At 33.8% G+C, this 13,510-nt stretch overlaps 2 protein-coding genes across 4 annotated transcripts in view; one reads left to right on the top strand and one right to left on the bottom strand.

The window, feature by feature from the left end:
• LOC126849138 (extracellular sulfatase SULF-1 homolog) overlaps positions 1-13,510 on the top strand; it is a 64,911-nt gene that overhangs the window by 29,624 nt on the left and 21,777 nt on the right. For all 3 annotated transcript variants that reach the window (XM_050590720.1, XM_050590719.1, XM_050590721.1), the window contains 2 exons: positions 7,023-7,349; positions 7,882-8,121. In XM_050590720.1, the coding sequence (XP_050446677.1) occupies positions 7,091-7,349; positions 7,882-8,121 (499 nt within the window). In that variant the 5' untranslated portion in view covers positions 7,023-7,090. The remainder of the gene's footprint in view (positions 1-7,022; positions 7,350-7,881; positions 8,122-13,510) is intronic.
• Positions 1-13,510, bottom strand: part of LOC126849255 (MRN complex-interacting protein) — a 44,816-nt gene that overhangs the window by 8,584 nt on the left and 22,722 nt on the right. The window lies entirely within an intron of this gene.

The following is a 13,510-nucleotide window of genomic DNA, read 5'->3' on the forward strand; positions in this document are numbered from 1 at the left end:
AGTCATCACACTATATCGTCAATGCACATCATGCAGATACATACATGGATACACAATGCGAGACAGGAAACATTTCTTGCGTTAAATTTGCCCAATCCGGTGTGCTCGTTACGAGTATCAAATGTTAATAATTTTTTATGATTACACCCATGAAAATGAGACGTGCTTGATACTTTCTGTATATATTGCCAATGAACTAGAGCGAAAATGTCGAATAAAATATTAATAAATATTAATAAGTGTAATAAATATATGTAAATTTTTAAGTAAGTAAAAATTTTTCGACAAATTACGTGGATTGTATATAAAATAATTTGAAAATGACTTTCACGTACTTTCTGGATATGATTGCATAAGTTAGCAAATATATGTACAATATAACAAACGAAATACGGATTATCAATGATGAATAATCTTTTCTAAATGATTTTTCATTTACATGATGATATAATAATAAATACAGTTCAAACATCGATTACAAGATCTCTTCTTTTTTGCCCCTATTTTTTTTTTTTTTTTTTGCTTTTTCAATTTCCGCAGAAACTTTTTAAAAAATTTCTGCGATGATATTTCACATCTATACATATATATACGTACTATATATACTATATGAAAATCTTTCAATGTCTATTATTGACAACAGGGAATTCAAAATTTTTTGACGAGATTTATTGCGATATTAAGCAGAGCTATTTATAATAGAGTTGCTACATTCTAAACGCACGAAATGAAATTTAAAGATAACGAACAGATGTACCTTAATGTTATATAGATATACATGCATATAGTACATACAGATACATGCGCATTGCGAAAGGTTTATGTACACGTGTGTGCTCGTTACATTATCTGATTGTGCTAAATTCAACGCGCGTTCGTTCCTACTATTCTACCCAGGAAATGACGTCAGATATCGCGCAGCATATGTAAACCAAACGACCCATTAGAATTTACCATGTGTCAACACGAGCTCTTCGCATTTATTCCTTTAAAAGATCATTAACCATAGTGTGGAAATAGCTACTAATTGATCTACGTCAAATGTGTTAATTTAATTCATGAGTCATTATATTATTCTCATCACAAATCGGAAGAGACTTAAGTATTTTTTATATTTTTCGCACTATTAATATTGAATCAATAAATGGATTTCGTTCTGCGAGAGGCTATTATCTACTCGAGGAATTTATTAAAACGAAGAATAAAGCGCGGGAAATGTGAATATCCGATAGAGATATAAATGATAGCGTAGAAAAGTAGAACGCTTGCACGTGATGATCGGAACTGGTCATTATGCTATTGGGACGACAAGCACAGCTGATTGTCAACGTTGAATTTTTTATATACCTTTCGGATGTAGTTGCGTCAATAACAATCTCACGTAGACAATCACGTAATCTTCGGAGTATTCTTTAACAAGTCAAAGACAAAATTCAAAACTGAAAAGGGAAAACACATACAGAAAGGAAAGGAGAATGGAGATGATCTAGTAATCGCAATGATTAATTTTTAATTTTTGACGTATATTATCACATGTTATTATCAAAGTTGTTATATAATTGATGGAAATAAAAGATAACATAATCGACAGAGAGAGAAAGAGAGAGAGATGTCTAGAAAAAGGAAGAATCTCTTAAGTAATATATATGTACTATGCAAAGAGTTGAACGCCAGTACTTTATTGCTGCGTTTAACATCGCATTAACGAATTGATCTGCTTGGCCGTTATCGATTCAAGAACCGATGCTGAGTGTCCAAGAGAGAAACATGATCGTCCGACGACGAAGTCATTATGAGAAAAAGCGTAGCTCTTAGCTGCACGTGCGTGCGCGCAATAATCGCGCGCGTTCACCGACTTGTTATTTGCACGACCGACAATCATCCAACCGCGTGTCTCGATATCGCGAAGATGCTCGCAGTCTATCATCACGCCGTCGATCGAAAATCTTGAGAGACAAGAGTCTTATATATCGACGGATGCCAGCAAAAGAAATCCCCGCTAAATGTAGATAATATATGGGAGAATGATTATTTAAATAAAAATTCAAAAAATAGTTTAAGATTCTTTAAACTATTTTTGAAACAGGTTCTGCGAATTAGAAAACAGATAAAGAGAAATCATTCTGAAAAAATGACTGTCGTCGATGCAACCTGCCTCGTGTATATGATATATCCGAAGTTTTGTTCGTAGTTTTAAAGAAAGAGAAGATTGGAGTTTATATTATAGATTTATTTATTGATTATTAATATAATTAAAGAGATATATCTGTTTTATATGTATTTCACAAACGCTTAGCATATGCGATTTTTATTATTAATACAAAAACATTTGATTAAAAAATTTTCCTCATTCTATAATGTTACTTATATACTGAGATAACATGGGCTTATCTAGTCTATGAAGTATTATTCCTGAAAGTTATAAAGATTTCTTTTCTAGACGATCCGATATAGATAAATCGAAAAGAAATCTTCTTTCTTACTACCCACACACTCGCCGGACTTTTAGACGATTTAAATGAGGGTTCGTTTCCTTGAAGCATTCGACCTACACTCGATCACGTAAATGTGTCATGTTACAGGTTAATACGCAAAATGCACACATGTAACATCCGTTTAATCTGTAACCCACTCGTATATAGCCGTATACGCTCGAACGGCCGCCACCCAGGCAATTTCCGGTATATCTTGAATGAATTACGTCAACGAAGAAAATGGACAAGGTGGGCAAGCTACAAAACGGAGATTAATCGAATTCGAACGAGATATCTCGAGCTCTTTATTTTCTGTCAAATCGTGTAAAATATTACTCGGATACAAGTATGTTCAAATTATACATGCGATAGTCAATCTTGACGTTACGTTTACTATTTCTGATGTCGAAGCAAAAAGGGAATAATCGGGAGAACAATATGTTTGGTAGATTATATAATAGACGAAACGAATTGAATCCATTAGCAATGCTAATCATTTTAATGTTAGTCATGTAACGCATAAATCGTTCGGTGAATTTTTGAAAAATGTGAGGACTTGCACGTCCGAGTTTCACCACAAAAGTCAATGTTCCATAAAATGCCGTTTTAAACTTTATGCAGCTGTTGGAAACAGTGTACATAAAAGCGTGACATGTAAAATTGACAATCGAGTGTTATTATCGAGCAACTTAATCACACTCGAATTATATATATATATATATATATATATATGCACGCACTGCAAACGACATATGTAGGTACGTGAACAGAAACATTATTCTCGAGAACGATTATTTCACATTTCACATGTAAATTTTCAAGAATATAGAATATAGAAATTAAAAAATAAAAGGGGCAATAAGACATAAGGCTTAAAGTTAAAAACACATATAATCAATATAAATATTCGAATATTAAATAAATATTAAATAAAATAGCAATAAAAAAATATATCATTCATTTATTATGAAATTCGAAAATATCTCGCGTAAAGCCTTTATTATCTGTGCATAAAATTAGATGATCCGAAAGTATCTTATGTAAGTGTTTACGAAATTATTTTGTTTTAGTACTTTTATGCACAAAATAATAAGAAGAATCGATGACTTTATTTCTTGCTACACCAGAGCGTTAAAGGCATTCGGATATCTAAATTACTATTTATATTTTTATTCGTGCGAGTCCCTATTTTTTTAAAAATTGAAGTTGAAATTAATATGCTTTATAATTCGTGCGTTATAATCCGTATATTATATATAATAAACAAAATATATTTTTATTTATGATGATTTAATTTATATATGACTTTATCTAGTATGTGATAATAATTTATCTTTTATTGATATTCTTTTTAGTACAATTCGAGTGACATTCAGTACTTAAACACAAAATGTATGCGAAGGCGCTTAGATTTTTTATTAATACACAATACCCGTTACGCTCCACCCACATTTACCGTCCGTTTCGACATAAATTATTTTAATCTTCTTGATGAAGTGACGCAGAAAACCATTTTGGAAGATCGTCTTGTAATACGATAGTCAAATCAATTGTAACGTGGGCACGTAACTATTAATGTATTGAAACCGGATCTGTCACAACTTAGAAAAGCGATACATTAATCTATCCGTGACGTGTGTATATGCGCTTGGGAATTTATATGGGGTGGCTTCAATATAAGGTATTTTTTATGATGCGATGTAAAAATCATTTGGATCATTATTTGTTCAAAAAACTTTTTCAGATCTGAATGCTGCTATTAATCAATAACGTTATTACCAAACGCTATTTTGTAATTAAATATCGACATAGTTACTCATAATTATATTTATTGTATGTAACATAGTTATATTCATCATATGAAAGTAAAAATGTTGGTGGAATAATTCTTTTAACAATAAAATAATAAAATAAAAAAATATGATGTTAAAAGGTTCTTTAATATAAAGCTCTTTGTTAGCATTTTTTACATATATATCTATTTTTAATTATTACTAAATGGGATTATCCTGAGAAGGAATAACATCTAAAAAAATCATCATAAAAAAATAGGGATCCATCTATGGTGATTCTTGAATCTTACTAATCATTCGCTCAGACGCTATATGGGCTTAAAATAATTTTGTGATATGATGCAGCATCTTTTGTCTTTCTAAACAATCTCTCCGAATAATAGAGATTAATAGTAATTAATTGCATTGATGTTGTATCTCTGAAAAGTTACGAAAAACAGAAATGTATGCGATGCGAGAAATGAAATAGGAAAAATTTTAAATGTATTGTGCAAAGAGTGTATATGCGTGGAATAGGAGAAGAGGAAGTCGAAAGCGCTGCGATTTTCGCGAATAATACTCTTCCCTAACATTCTCTCGAATCGTGAGAACACTCCATCCAGTACCGTACGTTTGCTTGCCGTGCAACCGTCCGCGTCCATATTTGACTGTCTGCGAGAACACGTTTTAACATTCTTCCGTCTGTTCAATCCGATCAGGTTCTAGTCTCGTATCGTTAAATTTTCTCTTTTAGCTTCTATATAGATGTTTCAAAATACCATGCTGTTCGAAGCACGTAGGTTTTCTTACGCGTCTCACGTACAATCGATAAATGTAGTTAAGAGCCTCTCATCTCTGATAATAAAAAAATCCATAGCAAATCGTAGTACTGTTTGTGAAATCTTTTCATCGGTATTCTGGCCACGAGAAAACAACGGGAAATTTATAGTCGTAAAAATTGCTAGTGTATTCCGAGAAAGATAAATTAGCAGAGACAAAGTAAGAGCTTTCACAATCACCGTAATAAATATGTAATAAAATGGATTTTATTATAAATAGTTTCGAGAATTTATATGCGCAAGTTTATCGTAAAAATAAAAATAATTAATAATCGCGTAATTTGTGTGAATATTCTGTAAATGTACAATTAATTTGTATAAATACATTTGTAAAAAAATATAAATTTTAATAAAATTTATAAGACATATGTTAAACAGCTTTATAAATTTTATAATTATAAGGGAGAAGTGGGCTTAAATAGTTGTATTATCAGGAATTTTAATAAAATTTGTTAAATAAAACATAAGAATTTAGAAGACGATATATTTTCAGCATAAATCACGGAATAATAATTTGGACGTTTGTTAAATATTGATGAAATTCCTGCGCGATACGTTTTATATGATCTCTTAATAACATATACGTTTAAATCAATAAAATTATAATCCAGATTTGCGTGATTATTTATCGCTTTTAAAGGAAATTCACCGTAAACTCAGTGCATAACACGATAGAGACAGTGACACATGAAACAACAATTGTGCGATTATAATCCTGTTCTTCTCTTCCAAGTTTAATTAGATCACATAATTCTTTTTTGCACCTTTCACCTCTTATTATTCTTGAGCGGCGAAACGTGTTCCGAGTATAGTGTATCTGCTATTTAGTGAGGATGATCACATTCGGTTTCAGTTAAAGCCTTTGATGACTATAATGTATGTATCATCTACAATTAATCGCTAATCAAAAATTGCCAATAATGCGATCTGTTAATTGTTTCGCACGTACAGTGATCGCGATGCGGATACGTGTTATTGGAGATAATTATTGTTCGCGTGCCAAATAGCAGGTCGCTCGTGGGCATTAAGGGATTACACGATAAATCTGTTTCGTGTAACGCAAGAATTTAATTCGCTTCGCACATTGACACAATTCCGGATGACCGCGGAATACTTGAATCGAGGATTATTTATCCGCCTCCCGCGTGCGGTATCTATAATGTATTATATATTTTATTATAGATATTTAATTGGTCGACGTTTATATAATACATTTGAAAGAAAATTTCGAATGTGTTGAATAAAATTTTCTTACATTATACGATTATTGTGCAAATAAATTGTTAGCATCGTGTTTCGATGTATATCAGAATTTTAGACTCTTATTCTCGAAGTGAATGTGTGTTTGAGTTTTAGATATAATATAGCCATTATAAATAATTAATATAAACAAGTTGACAATATTTTCAAAGATTCGTAAACATAATTGATAAAATGTTCATTTAGAATTTATGAAATAAGACTCTTAGAGTGATACATTTCTGAACATATCTAAGAAGAATATTTGACATAATTTTAACTTCGTCTTAAAGTCCGAGAATATAAAATATTAAAGTTACTGCATAATTTCGCAGAAAATTCTATGTAATAACTTGCTGGAATAATATCTCACTTATTTACACACACAGATATTGCTCTTTACTTTTGCGATAAGAACGTTTACAACTTAAGTTTCATAAAATGTATTTCACGCATCAATCGGCGTAATATATGAAGTAATGAAAAGCGCTGTTGAAATAATTTCTATAATAGCCAATTTCTTTTTTTCACGTACAATTATCTCGTCATCTGGTTTTTCTCGAAGACTCGAAGAGAGATATGTTTTAGATACGAAACGAGGAAAAGATTCTTTAAGACTTTTCTTGTCGCGCCACGATCCAATTACTGTGAGATCTACGTGCCCATTAACGTGTGTGTTTCGTTTTTTTTTATTTCAGTTACAACCATGGTATGACACATTGAATTGAGGTAGCCAGCCTATAAACGCCCATTACCAGCCACCGTCATGAGCAAGCTATTTCAATTTCTGCTTCTCCTCCTGCTGTTGGGTGTCAATGCCAGACGAACTGATGGAGAGAGACCTGCGGATGACGCATACGACAGCCAGCAGCAGCGTCGTGGCTCCGTTCACAAGTCCAATTACAATGGCAATAGTAATCATCACAATCATCAGTCGAATTCGCCATATTTGCCGTATCAGCAGCCTAGAGAGAGGAAGCCCAATATCGTGTTGATTTTGACGGACGATCAAGATGTCGAACTAGGTTCGTAACAGCGTGTATGTTACACGCACACGCAGCGCGGAATTATTTATTACGCTGTCATATTATCGGTATATAAATACACGTGGAACGTAGAGAGTCAATTTGTTCATTGCCTGTAAGGCGCGGCTTACTGGCGCCTTATCTCACTTGTGATATTCGTCTGGCGAAAGCTCAGATATCGTCATACATACTCGGAGGGAAACGCAAATCTAATATGCCATGCCAATTTATAATATTGCATTTGTGGGAGATATGCATATTTATTTCGTTTATAATCTGTCGTTTAATATTGGAGTAAAATAACATAATTTTTTAATAATATTTCCATCTACATGCGAATATCTCAAATCGATTCTTTCTTAACGTAATTTTAATTAGCCCTTATCTTTTCTTTCTTTCTTTCTTAATCTTCGAAAAATAAATACGATATAGATTGTACAATGGAATATAAAAGTGTAGATAAACAGTATAGTTTGACAAGTAGAGAATAAAATCTTTATTTTTTGACGAAGTGATCGCTTCGATTTTTTAGGTTCATTGAACTTTATGCCACGGACCCTCAGGCGAATAAGGGATGAGGGCGCCGAGTTAAGACACGCATACGTGACCACTCCTATGTGTTGCCCGAGTAGGAGTTCTCTGCTGACCGGTCGTTACGTTCACAATCACGAGGTCTTTACGAACAACGACAACTGCAGCAGTCCCCAGTGGCAGCGAGATCACGAGCCTCACTCCTTCGCTGCTTACTTAAGCAACGCTGGATATCGAACAGGTAAGGAATCCGCTACCGTCCATCATATAAGTCTGTTGATTGTCACTCGTTTTGTAAATTTCGTATTTTGCGAAGGTTGCGTTGTTTTACAAAATGTTTAATAATTGAAAGTCCAAAGAATTCAAATTTCACCGCGTAAAATTTTTATGATAAATTAGAAAGTAAATTTTTTTCTAGCAAAAATTCTGAAATATATGTTATATATCGTTGTCATATTTTTTTAATTTTCAAAATTCGATGCTTTTATTATTAAATTTTTATCTACGCAATATTTCGAAACTACGCTGACACGATAATACAAAAATAAAAAAATATTGAAATTTAAATAATATTGTGTGTCAAAGCTATAAAGATTATGAGAATTTCGCGAGAGGCGAGATGTTAAAAAATAATTTCTTAATAGAGCTATTTATTACTAATGCTTATAATCATTACTGGCGAAGAGACTAAACTCTTTTATCATCCGCGGCATTGTGATTTGCACATAACTCGACCTTTGGTCATATAAATGCAATCAAGATAATCGAGACGCGTTCAATTGAAGTGAGGTTTCTATTTATTTCCCTACTAAAGCACAATGCCGCATTATGCGTAATTGGAGTCAAGTATGGTCCAGGATAAATCGTTCGTTATATAAGCCAGCACGAGTCCATTTAAGCTGAGATTTGTAATCATCAGTATAGGTCGAAACCTCGCTCACCTTGTCTTTCAACTGCCCTTACAGCGCATGTAAATCAACGCGCGTTCGTAATACAGCGACTTCCACAATACTTTGTGCATTAAAAGTGAGACCAGATCGGTATTTTTTATTCACACAAGGAATGCACGTGCGTTCCCCGCGGGTACATTCTTACAATTAACATCTCGTTTAATTTATCCTCTTTGTATTGCCATTTCGCTTTCGATTATCCTTTTTTTCCTTATTTTTGATTCTTATCGTATTTATCTACGTAACTATTCATATTTCAGGAAATTTCTCCTAAAGCTAAATAAATATATCTATCTATTTCTTATTTGTCTTAATATTTTGATTGACGAGCTTCGAGATTTTCATTCTCGTACTCGAGGAAATATATACCGTCGAGAAGGAAAATATATTCAGTTTCTGTCGCATCGTAGGACGAATATGGCAATGCATTCCCGCAGAATTCTTCGGCTTTCGATCCCGCCAAGCAAGTTCGTCCCGTCGTCCAACTGCGATTGTTCGGCTCCTCTCCGTTGCAGCCTCCTTCTTCCATGGCCTTCCGACAAAATCTTGACGGTTCGCAGAAGCGGAGAGAAACGCTCTTCTCTTCGTGCGCGACCAAAAACGGTTGTAGCATCGCACCTGCGTCTCGATACGATCGATTCGCCAACGGCAATAACTCAAAATCCAGAGACGTTCGACTGAACTCGTCCGAATCGTATAGCGCGTATTTATTTATTACTTATTTGCATTACCTGATTATCGTAAAATAATATTATGTGCCTATTTCGAGCGAGTTATGTCTATAAATTCGCGATTACGATACACTCGAAGCTCAATGCCGTAACGATAATATATCGGATCGTCACATTTATTTTCTTTGAGCAAGAATTCATGCATGGCTGTCTATTTTATATAACATGTTATTTGATTTCACCGAGTACCTGAGCAGGCAAAACGAGATTTCAACCGTCCGCTTGTGAGTCTGAAAGTTAGTTTATGCCGGATCATGACCTGCGATAAGATGTCACTTATGCTGGATCATGCTTCATGATAAAAAGTTATATAATAGCGTTATGGATCACAAAATTTATCGCGTCCGTGATCGTAATTTACAAGATAGCCACGTGATGCCTGACGACATTAATGTCCTGTAATATGGAATATACGCGAACATCGATACACGTAGAAATATTTCGTTGTGCTTACCGAGACGTGCACAATCATAATAAGATCTACCTTCCACAATGTAACATATCGCGAATATCTTATAGAATGTTATATTACATTTTACCGACGACTTCTTTTCAATTTCTCACGATCGCTAAACAGACATAAAACGCATTGGTGCGCCCGCGACATCGAGAATTTTTGACAACTCGTCAACGGCAACGCATCTACTTTTTCGCAAGCTTGAACGAGAAGAAACGCACATCTTTTTCGATAAATAAATTCAGAGAAAACCGCTAGAAATCTGTATACTTAAGAATTTGTTACCATCCTTAGATGCCGCTTTCGGAAACTTCTGTTAACTTCAACAGTGATTTAACTGTCTGTTTTTAAATTTTGTCTTTTTAAAAAGATGGAGAATTAGTTGGATCAAAGATAATACGATATCGGTGAACGAAATCTCTGCAGAGAAAATACGCAAGAGGACAGTATCCTTGTTAAGATACAAGGAGACAAAAATTATTGTATCGCGACATTGTGATACCAATCGAAACACGCTCATTCGCCGATATTAGATCTTATGCAAGCAATTCGAACCTTTTCTGCCGAGCCTCTTCTTTCGTCGCTATCTTCCTTCTCATTGCATCCGCACTCTAGTACGCGATACGTCTGTTCGCGACCATATTCGCGAGGGCAGGACGTTGCTCCCTGAAAGTTCGGTCATACCCTTGCTCGTCAGTCGAGACCCTCGTCTACATCCGGCACGAGATTGGCGGCCTTCCAAAATTTGCGCGCGCGCACATAACATACGTGTATACACGTGACAGCTTATATTCTTCCACTTCCGTCAATCTTATAATTATATAGTCAAAATAAGATCCCGAATTCGAGAATCTAACTCGAGCCGGAAACGCCATTAACTCATCGCTACATGTCTATCAAACGTTTCCCGATTTTCTCGAAAATAATCGTTAATGACATAACGTTTCTCGCATTTGACGATCTTAACGATTGGCACATAAAAGATATATGATTACGGTGAATCTTGTCTGGATCTCATCGAAAAGAATTTTTGTTCTTACTTCAATTCCTGTCTGTCAATTCTGGCACATGTGTAATTTGAAATATTATATTCAATTTATGTTTATCCTGCAGCACTAATGTAGCCAAAAACGTTTAATGGATGTGACAATTAAAAACTATTTAACAAAACATTTCTATGATTGAATAGAAAATAATCATTCAAATCGCACAAAGGAATGTGCCTTGTGTATCAGTGGTCGTGCATAAGGAAAAGAACTCGTTTCGTTATCGTCGTCTGATATACAGGGTGTCCCTGACCAGAATACCAAGGCTGATTAACCGGACGACAAATTTTCTTTGTTATCTTCGCGGGAGATTTTTGTCACGAGCGTACACGCTATTCGGTCTTTCGCTATTAGAATATATTCGTGACTTTATTCGGATAAATCAAGTCGGTTTCAACATTGTTCTAAGAATATATAATATATGAATACGATATATAAATGTGATATTTAATGCGTGATAAATAAATAAATAACTAAATAAATAAATAAATATATATATATATATAAATTTTGTAAATTTTTTATTGCTCTGAGAATTAGATAAAATATGATATATTTTTGTAATATTTTGCTCGTTTATAATACATGTAGATATACAGAATTTCGCTAACCAAGATATCTAAAATTATTTTATAAAAGTAAAGACATAAAAACTATTTTACAAAAACTGATTTGATCGATGATATTATTTATGACGTGAAAAATTATATAAAGTTGGATGACGATCAATGAGAAATATTATCATATATCAATGCTACATGATAATATTTCTCATTGCTATCCATTATAAACTATCATTCATTTTTATTCACGTAATACACAAAGCAAGCACACTGAGGTCGCATTATCTCGGGCAACAAAACTCTATTTCAGTTTTCACCGCGGTAGAAAACCATTGATTTATTGTGTGTTTTCCACTCCACGCGAATTCGCACACATACGCGATACGACCACGTGAACTGTTAGTCGTGCAGGTGAGATTATCTAAATTTAAATCGCGTCGCATGGAGCTGTAGAGGAGCATTGTTCATCGTTCACCGAGAGGATCCGCCACCAGTTTTTCAAGTGCTTTCGTGAGATGCACGAAGATGCACGCTACATGTGTGTACATGTGTCTGTAGCCGTGAAGGAGGTAGCGGAGAAGAAGAACGGGAGAGGAAAGAAGACCATATACGTACGAAACATCCATACGATTTTCAGAACACATACGAGCACGCTGCGATCACAAAAGGGCCCCTATGATGCAGGTGCATCTCGATGGACCAGGAGTGTAGTTGAGAATTTCGCGACCCTATCTAATCGCTAAAAATGCGTACGCGTATGTTTGTGCACGAAACACTCGATGATCATATGTTGATAGAAATGTACGAAGTTATCTATTTTAATGTACTATAAATTGAGATTGTTTGATAATAGGATGGATATTGTGTTATATAACACTTTTTCACCGCGTTATAAATATTGACTGGAGAGCGTTTAGCGTTTTTTTAAATAAAGCATTGAAACATGTGCAAGGTTTATAAAACTTTTGCTCATATTTAAGGAGGATAAACTCAACGAGTTTAACTCAACGTAAATTCAATTCAGGTTTATCTCGAAACGTCAGTCATAATCATAGCTATACCAACAATAATAAGGTATTAACTAGAAGCGCGCAGAAACGAGATAAGAAAAAAGTGTCATTATGATGCAAACGCGGTTTGCATGAATAATGAAACCAATCAGGATCTATTATCTGATCCATCGTAATAAATGTATAATGACAGTGGCCGGAAACGACGTTGATGGTGACATATATAACGATCGTAAGGAGAGAACGTTTCCGTATCTGTTAACGCTGAAGAAAGCTCCGCCGACACCACGCGGGTGAGGTGGTATTGTTTCAAATGATTGTAGGAAGCTCGATTACCATAATACATACTTGTACTTGTTAATAAAGGCGACAAATATCTCTGCTATTTTGCAATGGATAAACGTCTGTATCTCAAGTGAAAACTCTTGAATAGCGCATCTTACAAAGTATAATATTTTGAAAAATAAAGAAGAAATATTTTAAATGAAAATATGACAGTATTTCGCAAATTTGTATAAAATTTAAATTTTCAATATATTTATAAGTAGCATATAAAGTTGTAAATTGAATTTTTTTGCATTAATTGTGGAAATTTAATGGCTTTTAATGGCTTTTCTAATGTCATATCTAATTTCAAGTCCTTATTAATTTTCAATTCATTAAAAATACACATTTCACGGGATACTAATAATAATCATCTACATTTAAATTAAAAATTTTTCATTTACATGATACTCGATACTTATGCAAATGCATTATCGTCTAATTATCAATGCTAATAGCAATAAACTTTCGTGATAGACTGACTAATCAAGGAGAGAATATTAAATAAAATAATATGTTTGGAATGATGCAAAGTTAATAATCATTTTT

Source organism: Cataglyphis hispanica, chromosome 4 (genome assembly GCF_021464435.1).
Source record: "Cataglyphis hispanica isolate Lineage 1 chromosome 4, ULB_Chis1_1.0, whole genome shotgun sequence".
In the NCBI taxonomy this organism is placed as follows: Eukaryota; Metazoa; Arthropoda; class Insecta; order Hymenoptera; family Formicidae; genus Cataglyphis; species Cataglyphis hispanica.